Below are 20,241 nucleotides of genomic sequence, written 5' to 3'. Positions count from 1 at the left end.
ACGAGCTGGACTCACTCATGCGATTCATTTTTAAAACATCACAGAAAATTTACATTTACGTCCCTTCTCAACACAGACAAAACTTGTATTTTATTAAGTTTGTACACCCGGTTAAAGTTTTCAAAAAACCTCCTACAATTATTTAACTGTAAGAATAAACAAAATAAGTTATATTGAATAAATATGATAGTTTTGATGTTAGAAATCGTTGACCTTGTGCCGGTGTGGGTTGTTATAAAGTGCTGCTTTGGGTAAAGTTCAAATAATTTGAGGAGTGTTTTATCAACAAACCATGAAAATCTGTTAACTTTTGTATATTTTGGAAAACAGTCAGGCATAAACAAGAAAATGCTGTGCTTGTCAAAGTAAACACTATGCAGTTTTTGTTAACACGGTGTTTGTTTCTCTGCATTTATATAACTTGTTTGCTGTTTTATAACTTGAATATTCTTTTTTAATTTTGTTCAACAGTATTTGTTAGGTTACTGATTTTGTTTTGTTCACCTACTGTTTTAAAATGGCTGACGTCGAAGACAAAAAGTGTAGTAAGTCTGCAAAAAGACGTGCAAAACGACGAACAGAAAAAGACGCAGATGAAACCACCTCCATTAGTTGTGCCGATCCTTTGCAGTTGTTGCGCCAGCAAATGGAAAAAGCCAAATCGGAGAAGGTTTGAATAAATAGAACCGGGATATAAAAAAATAGGCTTTTTTGTGTTTAGTTATTCTATGCACAGTTTTCATGTTTTTTGCCTGTGTGCATGAAAACCAATTAACGCTTGTATTGTGTGAATTTGTCGTCACACAATATATTTTCCATTGTTCGTTTGTTACGTCACAGTAAGGGCACTACGGTAACCGTTAAGTTTTGCATTGTAAGTGCAACGTGCAGTAATTTTAGGTGAGAGTTTATTTTAACAGCTAGGATGCAGGGCTAAAAATTGATAAAATTATGCGGACAAATTTGTTCTTTTGTATTTCGGGGTTTAATTTTGGTGGTCGCGCCAAGAAGTATTTGCGGACCCCTGAAAACAACATATTTTGTTAAATTGCTTTTTTTCAATCGCAGAACCATGCTGCGGTAAACGCTTTGCGGCAACAAATTTGGCTTCTTCAAGATGCCAACGCTGGTGTAAGGTATTTTCTTTCAAAAATTGCACTGTTATTGGGGTTTGCCTGTTTGGCTTTGAAATAAGACTTTTCGTTGTTGCAACTTTGCAGATCGGACGTGTCTGCTGAGCAGTTGGGGACGATTTTACAGGAAAAAGGAACGAACATACCAACGCCAAAAACAGCTGTAAGTTTCGTTCTAATCCTCTGTTGTTGCAAAACAAAACCCAGAAGGAACATGACATATTGTGTATGTGGTTTTTCCAATCCAACCTCCATTTACTGTATTTTTTTGACATTGTAAACTCTTTTGCTTACCTGTCCAACGTAAAGCTGACTCGTACAAAATTTTACGGTTTTGACTATCGTTATTTCAAAATCTCAACCACGACAATACAGTTCAATTTATATGCACTCATAAATTTCAGACAACAGTTCCCAACAAGCATAGCAGTCAAGGACCGTCGTTCGACGAATGCCGTAAAGAAGTGTTGGAGAAAAAACTGAGGAAACTCCAAAAGAAGAAAGACGATGTACAGAAGTTAAAAGATAGGCTATCTCGTGGGCAAAAACTAGAGAAAACCCAGGTTTGTGAGAATTGAATATATCTAAAAATCGAGTTATATATATTTTATTTATATGCTAACAGCAGAAAATTTTAACAAAACGAATTAAAAACAACTTCAAAACGTTCAACTTTTTGTGACTAATTCAATTCGAAATGTACAGATAGCTGCTCGTTGGTAAACATAGATAGATTAAAAACAAGTTCAAAACGAAAAACAACCTGACACTTTACTTGCTTACTTTGCAGGAGCAAAAGATAGAAAGAGAGAAATTAATAGACGAAGAAATCAACGAATGCGACGACGAATTGTCAGTGCTGAATCAAAATTTGAAACAGCAAAAACTGGAACAATCAAACAACAGCACATAATATATTGTGTTTTCACTTTCAAGATCGGAAAATGTTAAGTTTAGGTTAACACTGGCTCCCGCGTATGTTATTAGACAACTCCGTGATCATCAGTAAAGTCTGTGCTTGCTTGTCAAGTTTCTGTTGAAGATTTAGCCGACAATCGTTGCTTTCTGCCAGTTCGGCTTGCAATTGTTTCTTTTCATTTTCTATCATATCCGCCTGCAAAGTAAACAACGCCTTATTTGTATTGTGTGCCAATACTGTATAATAACCACTGTTAACCCACAAACACTTACAGAGATGTTTTCCAGCAAGCAACGTCGTATTTATTATCTAGCGTTGCGCAATGTGGTAGAATGAAAATCTACTAACACCATACCTCACGGCAGCCCCACGTTTAGCTAAATTTTGATAGGTGCCATAAAGAGCACAAATGCCTCTTTTAAACGGTATATATATCTTAAAAAATGCCGACGGTTAGCACAAATCATAGCTTGGAAAAAACTTGTGTTTATCGAAAAAAAGGAAAAATTGACTGAATTGGTCTGCAGTAAATATTCTTTGTTAGAGGGTTTATATTAGTGATGCACCGAAGTTTCGGTTGGCCGAAACATTTCGGCCGAATCCGCTGTTTTCCAATGTTTCGGTTTCGGCCCGAACTTTTTTGAAAATTCGGCCGAAACCGAACTTTTTTATTGCATGGAATTAAGGCCTTTAATTTCATTTACGCCCATACGAAACATGATAAATTATCTATTTGTTGTATCTATGAAATACCAGCCACGTTGTCTGCAAAATATTAGATGTTTAGCAAAGTTTACCCAGTGTGAAAGTGATTTTAGTTTGTCAAAATTGAGTTCATTCGCATCAACAACACAAGGTTCAGTTGAAACCATCCAAAAAACGGGGATTTTAGGTTCGGCCTGACTCGGCCGAAATTATTCGGCCTCATGGCCGAATATTCGGTTTCGGCCCGAACCTTTTTAGGCGGGTTCGGTGCATCACTAGTTTATATACGCACCTCTTTTAGAAAATGCACCAATACCTGCGTTTAGTTATCACCTGCTAGTTTTTCACACAAAACACTAACGTAAGAATATTGCAAATAACAACACACCAATAATCCAATCTGCACATTGCAGACAACGACAAATTTCCTGTAATGAATACAATCTGCTGTTTCTTTCCAAAATGATTCTCTACAGGGTGTTTGAAAACAAAACATGATTTCGAATAGATCTAATTCACTGCTAGCCTTGGCTTTGGTGAACGCCATGTACTGTTAATTATTCACCAGAGAAAAAAATTGTTACAAAAGTAAAAACAAAAGTTTGTTTATTTCCATCAGCAGGTTAGAATCCGTTAGGTATCGTATATAGAACAAATATCTTTGGCTTACAAGGCATCGAATTTTGTTTTCTATTTTTGGATTTTGGTTGTCCAGCGGACGGTAAAAAAATCGTTTCTATGAACCAAACATGCGATAGTGCTGTAATACATTTTCTAGTTCGTTATACAGAATACCAATAGGGCTTACCTTTTTGATTATGGCGTCCATTTTCGAATTAAGTTTCTTAATTTCCGCGTTGCGTTCCTTCACTTGATGTTCCATTTGTTGTTTGTTGTGTTCCTGTGATGAAACCTGAAACAAAAAAACTATTTAAACTTACATGCATAAGTATTTAAACTTACATGCATAAGTTTATTTAAACTTACATGCATAAGTATTCTGGAACATATGGGGTACATGTAGCGGCAAAAAAACACCTCTTGAGCAAAAACTACAAACTTTAGGTGCATCATTTTTCCACAGGCACAAGGCAATAATTTGAGCCTCTTTAACAATTTAGGTCCAGGACTTTTAATAGGCTGAAATTTTAAGTTGCAAAAATATATGATAATGTATTTACAGACAGCCGTCCATGTTTGGCTTAATGAACCACAATGTTTGGCTTAATCAACGTAATGGTATTTTTAATACTCGGGAATTCAGGGCTTTTTATAGGTCAAACGCAAGGATTGGATAACAAAAATCCACATCCCATCTTTTATAATGGTTTAACTGGGAATGGGTAAAGTTTTCCAATGAGCAAACTCGGATATTGGGCGGTTAAAGTCCCGGGAAATCCCGATCCGGGCTCTTTAATCGGTCAGTTGAGGATTAGATTGTTAAAATCCACATCCCATCTTTTATAATAGTTTAATTGGAAATTTGGTCAAGTTTTCCAATGAGAAAACTCGGAAATTGGGCGGTAAAAATCCCGATCCAGGATTTTTTTATTGTATGAGGCCGAGGATTGGGCAGTAAAAAATCCCTATTCAAGGATTTTCGAATCAGCCCCGAAATCCAAAGCGAATCTATGTCGTTTTTCCTGTTTACCACGTCATGCACTTGAGGAACTGCTGCTCACAAAAAATCACTGACCTTGATTTTCAGTTCCTTGATGTCTTCGTCCCGTTTTGAAAGATGTAGTTTCAGGTTTTTGATTGTGACGTCACGCTCACTCTGTTTCTGCGCAAGTTGGTTGTAAGATTTATCTTGCTCTTCCACTAACTGCGTTAGATCAGAGACACTGCTTTCCAACTCAACAATCCTCTTGAGAAGAGTAAGACGTTCTTCTTCTACATCTTCTAATCGGGATGTAGCTCTGTGTAGAAAATGTGTTTTTTATGTTCTTTAATTATACGAAATGATCTGTTCGCAAATTAATGTAGAAGTTGCATTTATTATTTGCAAAAGGTTTCGGTAAATGCTCTTTGCAGCACTAGATGTATAACAAATGGGGATACACAGATTATCGGCGTCGATATTTAACATATTACCGATTATCGCTATCGGCCTTTTGTCATTGAATGGCCGATATACGGCGCGTTTGTAACTATGTTATTTCTGCTTGACCTGGCTTTCGTTCCCTTACGTTCGTTTAAAAACACGACCTTCGAATTACAATTTTTCGTTGTACTGTGATACAATCACCTAACTTTCGCATTTTTTTACAATGTTAGACTTTTAAGTGTAGGCCTTTTACCGCAAATAAAATATCGGTCGTCGACCTACTTAAGTACCGATAATCGGTATTGGTATCGGCCCTAAAAAATATCGGTCTATCTCTGATAATAAATATCACAAAATTCGAAAACAAAGCATGTCGTCTTTCACGTCCATTTGTGGCATTGTATTCCTCAAACAAATTGTATAATAAATGCTTAATGTTATGACAGAGAAGAACGTAGTTTTACAACCTTCCAATCTATATTTGCATTATTCAATATATGATTTGTTACTGTATAAAATGATAGAGGGAAAGAAACATTATGTCTGCTGTCAACGAAAATGCAAGCAAAACAGTTTTGAATCATCAAGGATAATTTTGCATGAAGCTTCAATAAAAGCATGGCAGTTTTGCGAAAGTTTGACTTACTTTCGGTTTAAATCATGAAAAGTTACTTCAGCTAAAACGGTTTAATATTTTAGCCTAGCAAACAGCTTACTGTGTATATTGCTGTTTCAGTTTCTCATTGTGTTTCTGTATCATCTCGTGAAGTTCCTTCAGTGTGACGTATTCCTGTTGGGAGGTTTTCAAGTTGCGCTCAAGAACATCGATCCTAAAATATACACAAAACTCAATGATTTGACTTCAGAAAGGCACCCATTTGTAAAACTGAAATGCCACAAGTTTCCCTTTCGTTATTTTATCTCTATTGGACTAAACCAGGGATCTCAAGCATGCGCCCCCCCAAAGAGTTTTTGTGCGGCCCGCGAAGTAACTTCTAGAAGTTATGTGTTTTACTCAGCCGGAATACCCTGTCAGACCAGTGAGTTCACACGTTACCATTACTGTTTATTAGTGGTATATGCAACGTTTTAATTGGATGATCGAAATAATCCATCTTTAGAATCAGCAATTGCGATTGTTGCGTCATTGTAGGCCATTGTTTTCACACAAAGCTCTAAAGCACAGTTGATTATTTCACTTTGCTACACTGCATATCTGTTTGTTGTTAAATATTGGTTTTTAATGTAGGTAATAGAGTTAATAAATCTTTTTCTTTATAATGATGCAATTTTGTTGTTGTCATGTTACCCAGTGAATTTTTTTATAGTGCGGCCCCTCGACTTACTTAGAAGTCTGTTGTTGGTCCTCAAAGTTGTTTGAGTTTGACACCCCTGGACTAAACAATGTATAAAGTTTTTTTGTATAAACCTTAAGAATCAGTTAAGATAAACATAAAGTTATAACCGGAATCAGCATTGAAGTGTTCATGCAGACCAGCGATCATGGCACACTCACATATAAATGATGGTATGACAGGCGTATTTAAGGCGTTCTTGACTAATTAGTGGTCAATCTGGCGATCCCCTACTACGAAGCTGACATGTGCACGAAACGAGGCAGAACTAAAAAAAATACTAACTTGTGTTTTTTGTCCTCAAAAGCTGATTGCAATCTGTCATAATGATCTGCAATATTTTGAAGGTTTCGATTTTCTGTTTCAACAGTTTCAAGTTCACGACTCATAGATGATCTGTCGCACTCTGCTGCACGCATTTTATCCAACATTTCTGCAAGAAAAATTTATGCATGTCCACTTAATTCGTTTTTTAGACTTTGCTTAGGTTTATATGTTTATGCCTAACTATACAGTAAACGATTCAATCGACATAAAACTGGCTATTTTGGCAAAAACACTACACAAAAGTGTTGCTCATTTTTTTGAAATACAAATGAATCTATTTAATCGCATAATTAGATTAATTGCAATGCAAAATCCCAAACTGTTGCCTATCGTTTGTTAAAAAAATCATACAGTTAATCGCATACTACTAAATCACATAAACCAGATAATCGCATAGATTTAAAAGGAAGTATATATGCGATTAACCGGATATATGATTTCTACATAAAAGTCACACAGATTGATTTTTTTAGTGGTAACTGAAATCATGATGTTAATAGTTATTTTTTTACAATCAATCTCTGTGCAACTGTGCCATCCTTTAAAATTGTGACTGGCAATGAATGTAAAACGAAGATCATTTCTAACTATGCATTAAGTTTATTTTATTTAATCAAGCTACTTTCAGTGTTTGTAAGTACCAAATAACAACAAATACCTTCACATTTCGACTCAGACTGCTTCAGCATGTCGGCCATTTTTCTTGAATCCTCTTCACATCGGCTTCGCTGGCATCTGTACTGAGATATCAGTCGATCTGCTTGTGCAAGGGCCAGGGTTTTTGCTTCCAACAAATCTTGCAGGTGATTTTCTTTTGTCTGCAAAATAACAGTGTTTAAAACATTTCAAATACGTTTATCCAAGGGTTGGGTAAGCTTTAGTGATGGGACGAGTACCCAGTACTCGGTATCGAAATATTTTGTCTCAGTTTTACCAACGTGCAAGTACCGAAGGCCGATTTGCACCATAAGAATACGGGCAACTTTATGCCAATATTTGCTTCGGATAGCACAAAATTGGAAAAAAGGTCCGCCAGGTTACGTATATCTTTTTTGATATCACATGGAGATTACATTTTTCGCCATGTGTGTGTGCGCGTCTGTACCCCGACCATGGCAGACAAATTAGCCAGTGATATACAACTAAGTACAACACTACACTTAAGTACTCGGTAATCGTACTCATTATCGAAGGTATATACATGTGGTACTAGGTACTCGCTTCAAAACCTGGTATAGTCCCATCACTAGTAAGCTTGACACGCAATAAAACTTTTAAGCTTGCCAATTAATTAATTTCATTTTCCAATATCCTTAAATTCAATTACAACCATTACATTGTTTGTTTACTTGTTATTATGTAATAATCGCCAAGTGGTTAGTGCAATCGCCTTATGTTCACATGGTTGTGAGTTCTAATCCGATCTTCGTCACTTGTGTTTCGCTGAGCAAGAAACCTGAGCGGCATTGCCCAACCCAGTGGTTTTCCGATAAATGGAACTAAATTGAATTCACCAACGCAATCCTATTTAAATTCACCAAACTTACCACTAAGGATGATATTTTGTGTTCATAAATTTCCACTATTTCTGAAGTTTTTCCATTCATACCAGTTTCTGTAGCGTCTCCCTATTTATAAAGAAGAATCAAAAGATGGTCAATTGAAATTCAAAACAATATTGTTAACGGCAGGTCTTGTAACAAAACTGTATGCCCTCATGATTGTTTGGTTTTTGGAACGCTTTATAACTTTATTTCTACAAGATGTTAGTTACCTCTGGTCCCTGGATTTTAGCAATCAGTTCATGTATGTTTTCCTTATTTCCTTCATCAGTTGAAATGCTTGTTGATGGAAAACTCCTGAAAAAATGATGTACATATGGAAATAGTCATTTAATGAGTTTTGTGAGATTATGTCCAAAAGGGGAAAACAGGAACATTAAAAGACCAAGCTAACAGAAATTTTTGTTTATGTAGTTTAGCTCTTTTTATCCACTACACCAGTAGTTCTCAAACTGTGCGTCGCGGCGCCCTGGTGCGTTGTTTCAGTTTTCCAAGGGTGTCGCAGAATAGTTGCGTTCGTGGCTTTTTGTTGTTGTATCAATAAACATAACTTTGATAATAAGTTTCCTCATCAACTTTTATTTGCTGGTGCGTCGCAAGTCCAGAAAACTTTTCCAGGGGCGTCGCAACAAAAAAAAGTTTAAGAACCACTGCACTACACCATACAAGTTAAGATAAACATAAATTCATAACTGAGATCAGCCCCAAAGCTTTCATGCACACCCCTACTATGAAGCTGACATGTGTGGTATACAAGACAAGCAACGGTGTGATTGGCTCACCCCTGAGCCAGGTTAGCTCAGTTGGTAAAGCACTAGTCCCGGAATGGCTCCAGTCATAGGTTCAATTCCCACCACAGGAGCCTATCCCTTGCCATGTGGGAATGCTTGGTGACTGGCTGATTCGTTATAACACCAGTCTGGTGTATTATGACCACACCATACTATGGATCATGTATTTACCATTACACATTACCAGTTGTAGGCAAATGTAGTAAAGTGCAACTTACAATTTGCTAATCTTTTCCGTTTTTGTATTGGAAATGAATGATGGTTGCAAATGTTTTTTCTGAGTATCAGTGGATTTCATTTGTGATTGTTGAAAAACATCAGCACCAAGTTTGTGGCTGTTTTTGTCATTATTGTATGCAATTCGATCAGAGAGCCTAAAAACAAATGTTAATGTTGAAAACAAATAGTTCCACATGTTGAACTGATGCTAAAAAATATTTGATTGAAGAGAGATTATGATTTCCCCCAACAAAATAAAATCTTTTTTTATAAAATATTTGCGTTATCGTCACAAATTTTAAAATAGTTAATTTTAACTTTTCTTTTGCAAAATGCTACACTTTCACATAAAAATATTTTATTCAACCTAGCAAGTTACTGTGCAAATAATGCGAATAGTGGTCCTTTATTTTGTTATCAACAAATTTATGTTTTCATAATTAGTCACAAATCATGGTGGGAAACATCTAAGATGAAACATACAACTTAATGCTGTTAAAACCAAAGATTGATTGAAATAGCAATTCAAAAAAGTTTCTAAATATAACAACATGCATTCAATTGATGTTTTTTTGACATATTTCTTTAACTAATGGACGTAACTATTCACTGTGTACAAGATACATACCAAACAAAATGTGTAATGTTTTTTTTTTGGTTCTGTAGAAGTTTGTAATTTTGAACACGAACCTTACTTGTTTTTGAAGTTTTTCTCCAAAAGCTTGTATGTTTAGGCAGGTTTGGTGCATTTGTAAATAAAAACTGTATTGACTACAATAAGTTTGACATGGATTTGGCAAAGCCAGGGATTAAAAATCGAATGACAGAAAAGTCAAATGTTTTTTTGTAATCCTATTATAACTGTGCAGTGTGTCACAAAGAAAACAAAATTCTTCACAGGATGAAAATAAATCCCATTTGTTTGGTAAAGTCAAATACAAAAGCTTACAAAATAGCAGGAAAGTCAGGCAAAGGAAGTGCTTCTTGATGTAACCTCAATGCCATTTGAATTTTGATTCTGTCGCTACTTGCAATGGCACTAGCAAGAAAGGGAACAATTCTGGTATCCTAAAATGTAAACAAGTAGTTTTAAACGCAAAATTTAAGCTAAATTACAATCAGAAGCATTCTTACCTGTAAAGTGGAATACAGTTGTTTTTCCAGTTCAGGTACCAAGTGTTTTAACTTTAGTGAAAGATCCAAAGCAAACAAAACAACTTCTACTCCTGTTTCGCTGCAAAATTGTTACATTACATCTTAGAATAAGCTCAATTTGGGGCCATTTTGTTTTATTTATTGATTTAAAATCTTTAGGGCGAAATGACTTAATGTTATTCATGAATTTAAATCAATATATAAGGTTCATTATAGTCTTCATCCACCAAGATTAGGGAGATTCTAATTCTAAGTTTGAAGTACAAGTATTGTTTTATCAAACATTTCTTGATCCTGTGGCACTAGTGTGATGTTTTTGTACTTTGATGTAGTGTTTTTTTATGTCCAGAGTCGAAATGTATACAACAAAATTTTTATTGCAAAGTCGTAATAGTTAACAAGCTCAGAAGTAAGAATTTGTTAGTCACAATATATACTCTATTTTCTTAAACCTTCAAATGTGCATTTAGCTTTACAAGAAAGAAAACAAAAAATAAAAGGCATTAGGTTGTAAATTGATTTTTGTCCATTTTTACTTTTTTTAGTTCAAAAAGTTGCTTTTCAATTTTATTATTACCTCCATTCGGGCTGCGATGACTGTGATAAGCCGATCAAGTTGTGAGTTAACTGATGTTCAATAACTTCTGAAACCGACACACTGTTCAGTTTCATCACAATAAAATTCAATATGTCCTCATCATTGCAAAGACCTTATTTTACATGGTTAAGAAAAATTCAAAACAGGTTTTTTCCAATCAAAACAACAGGATTATTCATTTAAAAAACAATAATCATCAGAAAGGTGCTAAAAGCATAAAGCTTTGGAAATATTTTTTTCGGGAAAAGAAGTATCATTTTTTATTTAAATGTTAAATTAAATCATGTAAAATGTTCTAAACGGACAACACTAAAATCTCTAGGTAACAGGAGCTGTGTAAAATATTGAAAGAGTTTAATGTTTTACAAATTAGTGATTAGTGAATCGGACTACATTTGACCCTGCTTATACAGATTAATACAAAAAAACAGTTAATGATTATAATCATTATGCACAGAAATTCGGAAAAAACAGGTCATTGGGACAAACGCTTGGCAAACTGGAATCTCAATTAACCAGTTTCGTTTGCACCATATTTGAACCAATACATTTAATTTAATGCGCTCAGAAAAATACTTAACTAAATCATCATATATACCAGGGGTGGCCAATGTGTTAGATGTTAAGATAGACGAAAATTTTTCTAATTGTACGCGATCGACCGACTAGTCCTAATTTAGGCTGCCACTAACATAAAGCAATAACGCGAATTTCAGCACGAGATTTGACTGACATTTGTAGTCAGAGGGAACTTTTAAATCTCCCCAATTGCAACTGCTTCTTAAACACCCAAGTTGCGACAAACATTGTAGTTGTTACGACATAATGTGGTGCCAAAATAAAAATTATTACTCAACACAGAAAGTGACATTTACATAATTATTGTCTCATTGCATGTTTGTGCGTTGTGTCAAAATATCAGAAGTGTTGTTTTATATTATTTTATCTGTTTGTCAATTAATAAGCTTTTGATTAGTAGAGAATTTATTGTGATCGGCCAGTCAAAAGCAGACGATCGACCAGTCGACCGTGAACGACGTGTTGCCCACACCTGATTTATACCTTCCCAAATTAGTCAAAAAACTTTTGATAAAAGGATACATGCAAGGATTTTCAGTGATTTAAGGATTTTTAGAGTTGCTGAATTGATAAGGAAGTCAGAAACATGGGGAGTATCATCACTTATTGCGGGTGTGAGTTGTTGACAGATTGTCATAAGAACAGATTCATGCCAATTTGATTCATCTGGATCAAAACTTTGGTCAACCACCTCCTAAAAAGAAAGACACAAGAAGATTTAATGACATCCAGTTGAAATCCAACAACAGGTGGTTGGATGTAAGCAACGTGGGTTACACTTAATGAACGTGTAACAAGCAGACAACAATTTCTTGTATCAATCAGCGCAAAAAATCGTCAAAAACTGGGGTCCACGGACCTTTAGGGGTCCATGAAGCAATTTTGCGGGGTCCGCGAAAAGGTTGACATGCCTCTATAAAGCAGTGTTTCTTAACCTTTTTAGCGCTTGTACCCTTTAAGCTTTCATAAAATTTTCTCGTACCCCCTGTCTAAAATAGCTGACGAAAGTTAATAAAATCATAATAATAGGAATTAACATAATTTTAATAATAGCTATTTGTAACTTGCATGTTGAGTGCATGCATTAAAACAGTATGCAAGTAGTACAAAATCAACCCGTTTTAGACATACAGCAAAGTAACTTGTTACGCATTCTTCACAAATATGCCTAAATAGCATATAATTTCACCCTGCATGTCGTACCCCCTGCTTTAGCGCTTCGTACCCCCAAGGGGTACACGTACCCCTGGTTAAGAACCGCTGCTCTATAGTCTTATTTGGCGTCAATTTGTGTCACTGAATAGGTTTAAATCAAAGTACAATTAGAGATCCACTGCCTCCATTACTGTACAATAGATAGCCTTTATTGCATGACAACTATCAAGAACACAATTGTTTGCGCACTATTGTAATGTTTTCTGTCTTGTCTGTGATGTCACAAACAGTCTTTGGATCATTGTTATGTGTAATTTTGCATGCCAAATAAGCTAAAATTCTGTAAATCAACTTTCGTATTGCTAAAATACACCTTCAGGCTTAAGGTCCGCGAGTCCTCGATATAATGGCAAAGGTACAGTTTTTGAAAAAACAATGAAAAAGTTTGAAAACCAAGTTAGAAAGTTGTTACATTAAAAAGAATCGTGACTGCACTAGTGTATTATAAGAAACATAGGTTTTGCATTTTTCCTACAGCATTCTTTGATTTTTATAGGGCCGCGAAATATCAAAATAATTGCAAAGGGTCCACCAGGCAAAATTTTTAGAAAAGTTTGGGAACCGCTGTTGTAGAACAAAGCAACAAAAAATTTGTAGTTTAAAGGTCATGATCCGCTATGTGTATATACGAACGTAACCACATAAAAACAGAAGCTTTTAAATTTGATTGAACTAGGTACAAACATGTCGTTTATATGTCCAATGACAAAAGGCTCATGTTTCAACAAAGTTAAGAAACAGATGCATAGACAATAATTGACACCACATTGATTTTACCATTTAAAAAACAAAAATTCACATTTCATGTTATGCCACATTGTTGTTGATGTTTTAGCAATAGATAGTGATGTAAGTAAATACTAGGGCTGTTGGGTCAAACTGCAATCAACATACAATAGGACCATATTCATTGAAATACCACAATGCCATATTCTACAACATGGGTTTTCTAACTTAAATCCATCTTTAAAGCTGTATTACAACATCTAATTTCTTATGTCATGGCTTCAAATTGTTTGCAACCCTCATTTTACATAGCATCTATTTTTCCATCTATTTAGAAAAAAATGATAACCTACCTCACATAATTCTTCAATAAGATCCATCGCTAGTAGAGATAATCTGCTCTGTCGTTTTGACATTTGAATTGATGCCAAATTGAGCAAAACTTCAAGCGGTTGTTGTTTCTTTAAGATTCTCTCACTTATACTTTTGCGTAGAAAACTCACTCGGCACAAGGCAACCAACAATTCAAGCATCTAAACAACAAAGTCATGGAATTCGTTGATTATATAGCGTATAAATTTTGAAACACTATATACGGATCTGTTCAAAGTTTAATGGTAAAAATAACGGCCCAAATAGACGTAAAAAGCGTGCTTTTTGTTCAAACGTTTCAGCAAATGCTCATGCCATCATCAGTGATATGAAGGCCACATCAGTTACACCCGTAAACCTTTGAACAATAAAGCATGTCGCTTTTTACATCTATTGGGGCCGTTATTTTCACCATTAAACGTATAAATTTTTGTTTGAGGAAAACAATCTGGCTCCCAATATCAACAAACAATACGCAGATGATTATGTTTAGTCAATTCATCCCTTTAATTGCACAGAGACGTAAATCCCAAAGGTAGCCATTGTTAACAAAATCATGCAGTTAATTGCATATTAATAAGTTTGGCATTTTGGTTATGCAATTAACCAGATTTGAGGACAATTTTAAACAAAGATTGGTTGTGATTGAAGAAAATATTTACATTGTATGCACATAAAAAGTACATAAAAAATAGCTTTGGGGAAAAGAAGGTTTACCAAAATGTTAAATAGACAAGCATTTTATTTAGGTGTTACCAACCTTACAGGCAGATTCAGTTGGTACATCACAACTCAACATCATCAAGAGCTTGTAAGCACAATTATTCTTCTGTTCAAACCTAAAACAATATTTACACATCAAAATATTAGAAATATCTTTTCAAAAAAAAATGAAATAACACTATACACCTATTTTTTCCAACTAGAGCAGAAACAAATGAAGAATGTTTAGCGAAAACATTGTCCATCCTCACTTATTAAATATATAAATAAATAAAAAGATTTTTCATGCATACTATTTATTAGGGATGTGCCAAAACTGCAAATGTTCTGTTTGGTCGAGCACCGAGCATCTCACTTTAATGCTCGGTACTCGGCCGAGCACGCTCGGTGCATTATGAAGTCACAAAAATCCCGTTTCTATGTTTTTGCTCTACAAGGCCTCTTACGTCACCGGCGGTGTTTTATTAAGTTGTACATGCCTATAAAGTATGTGTTTTTCCACCATCTGGTGCATTTGAAAAATCATTCGTTTTTGTTCATAGACACCCTTTAGAACACTAGTTACATATGTTAGCAGGGCATGAATATGGAAATTTAACGCTCGGGTCAGTTTGCGCAACTGCTCGGCGGAGCACCGAGCATTAAAAACAGCGATGCGCGGTACCGAGTACTCAGGTTCTGGCTCGGCTGGGCACATCCCTACTATTTATACAAGACTTACACAATAAATTGTTGTATTATTTCTTCATGTTTAAACACCTCCATACAAAGATCAGCTGATCTGTTTAGCGTCATTTTTTCATCAATATTTGACAAAGCCGCAAACAGAAGTTTAAGTGTTTGTGTCACATTCTTCAGAGAATAGAACTTAAGAAACATTTCATGAAAAACATAAAAATTAGTTTTTCATTTTGTAAATTACAATTCTTAGGGAATTTATAGAATTTTGAAAGAGCGAATTACCTTTGATGCCAACGTTTCACCCCAACAACAGTGTGTGATTAGAGAAAGTGAGGAAATTTTGTCTGAATTCGAATCACGGCGTAAATATATCATTAAGTTCTTTTTGTGAGCTGAGTTCATCTTAAAGAAAATAATACCCAAAATTTTGATCTTTGAAATATTGAATTATACCCAAAATCAACGAACATGTACCAATATTCATTAATGATACTATTGTTACTTCTGTTACCCTTTTTGTTTGCTATTTTGCCTGATTACTTTTCATATTTATTGTCTACAAAAAACATGAAAACAAAAAGTTTTTTTAAATAGTTGACAATTATGATTTTTTTCCCTTAGGTCTGCCAAAATGTGGATTATAAATGACAAACTTTCAGTTAAAGTAATTTCCTTCCCCATATTTTTTTAATTCCTTCTTCCTCGTTAGGAACCTCTGATACAGACTATAGATCACTATTAGTTTGACTTACCATTCCTTTTACTTGTGCTTGAATAGATATGTTAGTACTAACAAGGTTACATAAAATTCCAAGACATATACTAGACAAATCACTTCCCGGTTTATTTCTGCAAAAAAATGTATGCAACTTGCAGCAAATCAAACTATTAGAAAAAGAGCTATGTTGCTTCTTAAAACATTTATAAGGTTAGTATGAAATCAGGTAGTATGAAAAGTGCTTTTTCTTGTTTATGTCAATCTAATAACATGTTTGTAAACTTACATTTTTTCCAACACATAAGCAACCAGTTTGTCCAAATTTGAGGTTATTTCTGAAACCTGCCGCCCATAGCTCACTTTTTCAACAAGTTGCAAACACTGTAAAAACACATGCAGATGAATCTGTTCATTTACCTTATTATGATGGGCTTGTATTTACAATCCCCATGCAGCTAAACAGAATATACATTAGGCAGTGTGCAAGTGCAATTGACCGATTTTTCTGCATGTTGCTGCACAGATAAATGTGGCAACTTTGCATATTCAGTGAATGTCACTTTTGTTTTTGTTGCATATTGGATCCAAAAATTTGATCATGTCCTTCATGTTTCAATTAATCATATAAAAAGCATTTAGACATAATTAGCAGTTTTCTTTATTGGTTCTTTTCGATATGCATTTGGCACCAAATAATGTGGTAAAAACTGCTGTTCAGAGAAAAACAAAAAATGAACCTTTGCAACACCATATTTACAAAAGCAACACGGTTTACTATTGTTGTTTTGTTGTAGCAAAACAAGCAGTACACATACCTGAAGTAACATGAGTGATACTGTGATACATTGTAATAAATTGGTTATTTTTGCCTATACCGGGTCTTGTACAAAGTGATTTACTTGTTTCATTGTACATGAATCTTCAGCTTGAATATGCTTCACGGCATAAGTTGATAAAGATGACATGATGTTCACAGAATTGATAAGAAATTCACATGAAATGTTGTCTTGTGCTGATGAAACAATTGCAAATGTGTTTTAACAATAACAGTAAATATAAGAGAAAATACAAGGTCAAAATTACTAGTTTCTTGACCTGTACATTTTGACTTAAAAAATGATTAAACTTTTAAATTTATTAGAACAAAGGAAGTCATTTTAAAGGATTGAAAGTAACAGCCATTTTTTATACCAAACTTGCAGTTTCAAACAAGTGAATATTAGAACAACTGAACAAAATACTGCCCATCTTAGAGTTGTTGAAAACTTTGTTGAAGTATATACAGACTAATCCGGTTAATCGCATAATCCGTTTAATTGCATCACAATTAAAAATCCCAAACCGTCGCCCATCGTTTGTTAAGAAAATCGTCCGGTTAATCGCATACCGGTTTATCGCATAAACCGGATATTCGCATCGATTTGCAATGAAATATGCGATTAACCGGATTGATGATCTCTATGTGAAAGTCGAACAGACCGAGTTTTTCGAATAAAAAATGACGATATGATAGTAAAATCCTCCGGAGGTAATGCACGAAAAGACGTGGATGCACGGTTGCATTCTACACCAAATAACGCATCTAATTTCAACGTTGAAAATGACACGTCTCAACTATAAAATATTTTGGAAAAGTCATTAGGAGATTAAAACGGCGTTCAGTGTACCGCTGTGCGATAACAAGGAGTCGTTATCTCAAAGCCGTGCACATTGATCCTTTTTTTTGTTGGCTTATCTAATCGCCAATAGTGATATAACAGGCGTTTAAAATTTAAATGAAGAGTTCAACGTGTCAAAATTACGAAACTGGTGTTCCGGCAAAGACGCTGATTGTAATTTCTTACTAAGTCCGAACTGCACCAAATTTGAAGTGTTAAACTGTATTGAAATTTAAACAATGTTAAATGTAAAACAAATGTTTAAAAATGTTTTCTGTTATATTGTTCATGACCCGCCAAACACGTAATGGTTGTAAAAAAATGTTAGATCGCAAGTAATCACACGATGTTGTTTAGATTCACGTAATTGGTAACGTGCCAACCACTGACATATTTTATGTCTTCTATTCGTGACCTTGCACAACTTATCAGGAAGAACACCGATTAAAAATGGCATTTATTCCTCTAGTACTTGTTGCTGCTTTAAATTTTTGAAGCAACGATCACACGTTGATCATGTGACAGTCACGCTAGTCTTGCAGCTGTAGTTTTGCTGAGTAAGCTAGAAAGTAGCGCCACAATCTAAGTCTTTAAAGGTTTGCTAAAATTAATTATTCTTTTTGTCAATTGTATAACGGGTTATAATAGAAACTGATGATGCAGCTCGCCTTAGCGCCCTTGCGCTGTAAAATGTGCCAAAGTTGTAATTTTGACTAGGTTTCGGTCGTGTACGGGTTTGGGCTTGCTTACAAATATGCACCTAGCACTTTGCCGCTTAACGCGTTGGTTTGAACTAGAAAACTAAATAGGTTAGAAACAACAGGCCATTTTACGTGTATATGAAGCGAGACGCCTGGCACATTTATAAGGGAAACTACCCAAAACAAGACTAAAACGTTATAAACCGTCTTCATAGGGAAGTTCCCAAATTTAAATGTTGGGCCCCTTGGCTACGATGCGATGTAACATATCTTTTCAAATAAACCTTACTGCAAGAGAAAGCACAATCAAGCGAACTGTGGCGTGCGCGCCAACTAAGAGTGTGTGTGTGTGCGTTTCTACTGTTTCTTTAACACACTTAGGCGATTGCACCATAGCCACGATAGTTAGGAAGCATGACGTCATGCATTGCGCTGAGAGTAATAAATCTAGTTTTGACTTGACAGTACTTTTTTCGATTCTCGGCAACAAAAGAGAGAAAATACTGCCCCGTTGCCATAGTTGAGCGTCACTGCAACTTTGTTTTAGCTGGGGAAGTGAAAATGAGCACTTTCGTTAACGGCATGTACTGTTTACATAGCAACCGGATTATCGCATAATCCGGTTAATCGCATCAAATACCCGTGGCAAATCAATGATGCAATTAACCGGATTCGTCTGTATATTGTGTTAGTGAATTACAAATAGTTTTACTAAACTGCCAGCACTGTAAATGAGTCAATGTACCGGCACAACAGTATAAAAAGATAAACCAATAAGGTATTTTATGAATCTTAGATTTCTAATTTACAAGTTGGCAGATGAATTTAGGTAATAAAGGCACTCACCTATGAGATACAAAAGATGAAAGATTTTTGTCATGACATGTTGATCAACATCATCAGCACAGATGAGCATGGTTAAGTTGATTAAGCATTCGCAGCCAAGAGGATTGCGACTGTTGAAAATCTGGTCTACATCATTCGCTTTTAATAAAGCCAACAGAACCTTTGAGCAAAATAAAAGTGATTTTCAATTGCAAAAAAATGTTTTTTGTTGTGCTTACTTTAGATATCGAAAAGAAAGAGCTGTTTTAATTATTTGTTTGTTACAACTTAGGTTGCATGTTTGGCTTACATAACTGCAACCTTTTATAATGTTTTCTGAAATGTAACAGATTCTAAATTTTAGCAACTTTTAAATGAACAATCATCCGGAAACAAACATTTATCATGTTAAAACACATTGAAGTAGATTTTTTTTATTTTAGAAACACAATCATTTATACATGATTTTTTTTAACATAAAAGACTGTGATTTTGTACACCAATACACCAACTTTTACTCCTTTAACTACAATAATGAATAAACATAGCCAATATGCAGTCTTGTGATGATATTAAAATAAAACTGTTACCTCCAAATGTCGAAGAAGTTGGGACAAAGAACTTTCTGATGGATTGCTGCAGTATTGCGATATTCCCAAAAGCAAGGATTTTACACAGCTGTTCACTTCCATTGTAAAATCTTCAGTAAACGAAAGAAAATGGTCAACTTTGCCACGTTTTTTTGCGAAAACAAAGTTGCAAAACAATCTTCAAATCAAATAGACCGCTAAATAGTTTCCGTAGTTACGCTCGAATGCACTCATACAATTTTCCTTTACGGCAAATAAATTCCAAATTTTTGGAAAATATTTTAACTTTCATGCAAATAAAATAATCCAAAGAATGAAAAAAATGCTATATAAGTTAGTAAAAAACTATTCTAGTTTGGTAAGGACAAAAAGTTAGTAAAAAACTATTCTAACTTGGTGAGGACAAATACAAATCACATATTTTTAGGAAATACGTCGAAATGATTGAGATAAAATAAAATAACACAACCAGAAATAACAAAAATGACAAATAAAGGGAATGCAGGAAGAAGAAATGTTAGCTGTTTTTTAATCTATTATAATTAAATGCAAACAATAAACCATTATTTTACGATATCTATGACCTCACGTTGGCCATGCGAGAAAATAATCCATCCAACATCCATCGACCATCGCCACTGT

At 34.8% G+C, this 20,241-nt stretch overlaps 2 protein-coding genes across 2 annotated transcripts; one reads left to right on the top strand and one right to left on the bottom strand.

The window, feature by feature from the left end:
- The first annotated feature begins 475 nt into the window (after window positions 1-475).
- Window positions 476-2,275, top strand: LOC145232532 (uncharacterized). Its single transcript, XM_080097165.1, has 5 exons — window positions 476-670; window positions 1,069-1,136; window positions 1,221-1,296; window positions 1,538-1,696; window positions 1,924-2,275. The coding sequence occupies exons 1-5, from the start codon at window positions 518-520 to the stop codon at window positions 2,044-2,046; spliced, it is 579 nt and encodes a 192-aa protein (XP_079953291.1). The 5' UTR covers window positions 476-517; the 3' UTR covers window positions 2,047-2,275.
- Window positions 1,458-19,816, bottom strand: LOC145232531 (protein CIP2A-like). The gene is made up of 22 exons (XM_080097164.1): window positions 19,600-19,816; window positions 19,031-19,190; window positions 16,725-16,837; window positions 16,112-16,206; window positions 15,860-15,956; window positions 15,390-15,509; window positions 15,148-15,293; window positions 14,464-14,542; window positions 13,685-13,864; window positions 11,913-12,084; window positions 10,791-10,923; window positions 10,193-10,292; window positions 10,008-10,126; window positions 9,058-9,213; window positions 8,261-8,345; window positions 8,034-8,114; window positions 7,145-7,304; window positions 6,445-6,592; window positions 5,521-5,634; window positions 4,454-4,676; window positions 3,566-3,670; window positions 1,458-2,247 (listed from the first exon to the last, which is right to left on the bottom strand). Exons 1-22 carry the CDS (start codon window positions 19,699-19,701, stop codon window positions 2,092-2,094), a joined length of 2,844 nt encoding a protein of 947 aa, XP_079953290.1. The 5' UTR covers window positions 19,702-19,816; the 3' UTR covers window positions 1,458-2,091.
- Window positions 19,817-20,241: the final 425 nt, after the last annotated feature.

Source organism: Phallusia mammillata, chromosome 6, assembly GCF_965637545.1.
Source record: "Phallusia mammillata chromosome 6, kaPhaMamm4.hap1.1, whole genome shotgun sequence".
Lineage (NCBI taxonomy): Eukaryota > Metazoa > Chordata > Ascidiacea > Phlebobranchia > Ascidiidae > Phallusia > Phallusia mammillata.
The sequence above is the reverse complement of the archived record's forward strand: the minus strand, read 5'-3'. Positions and strand labels throughout refer to the sequence as shown.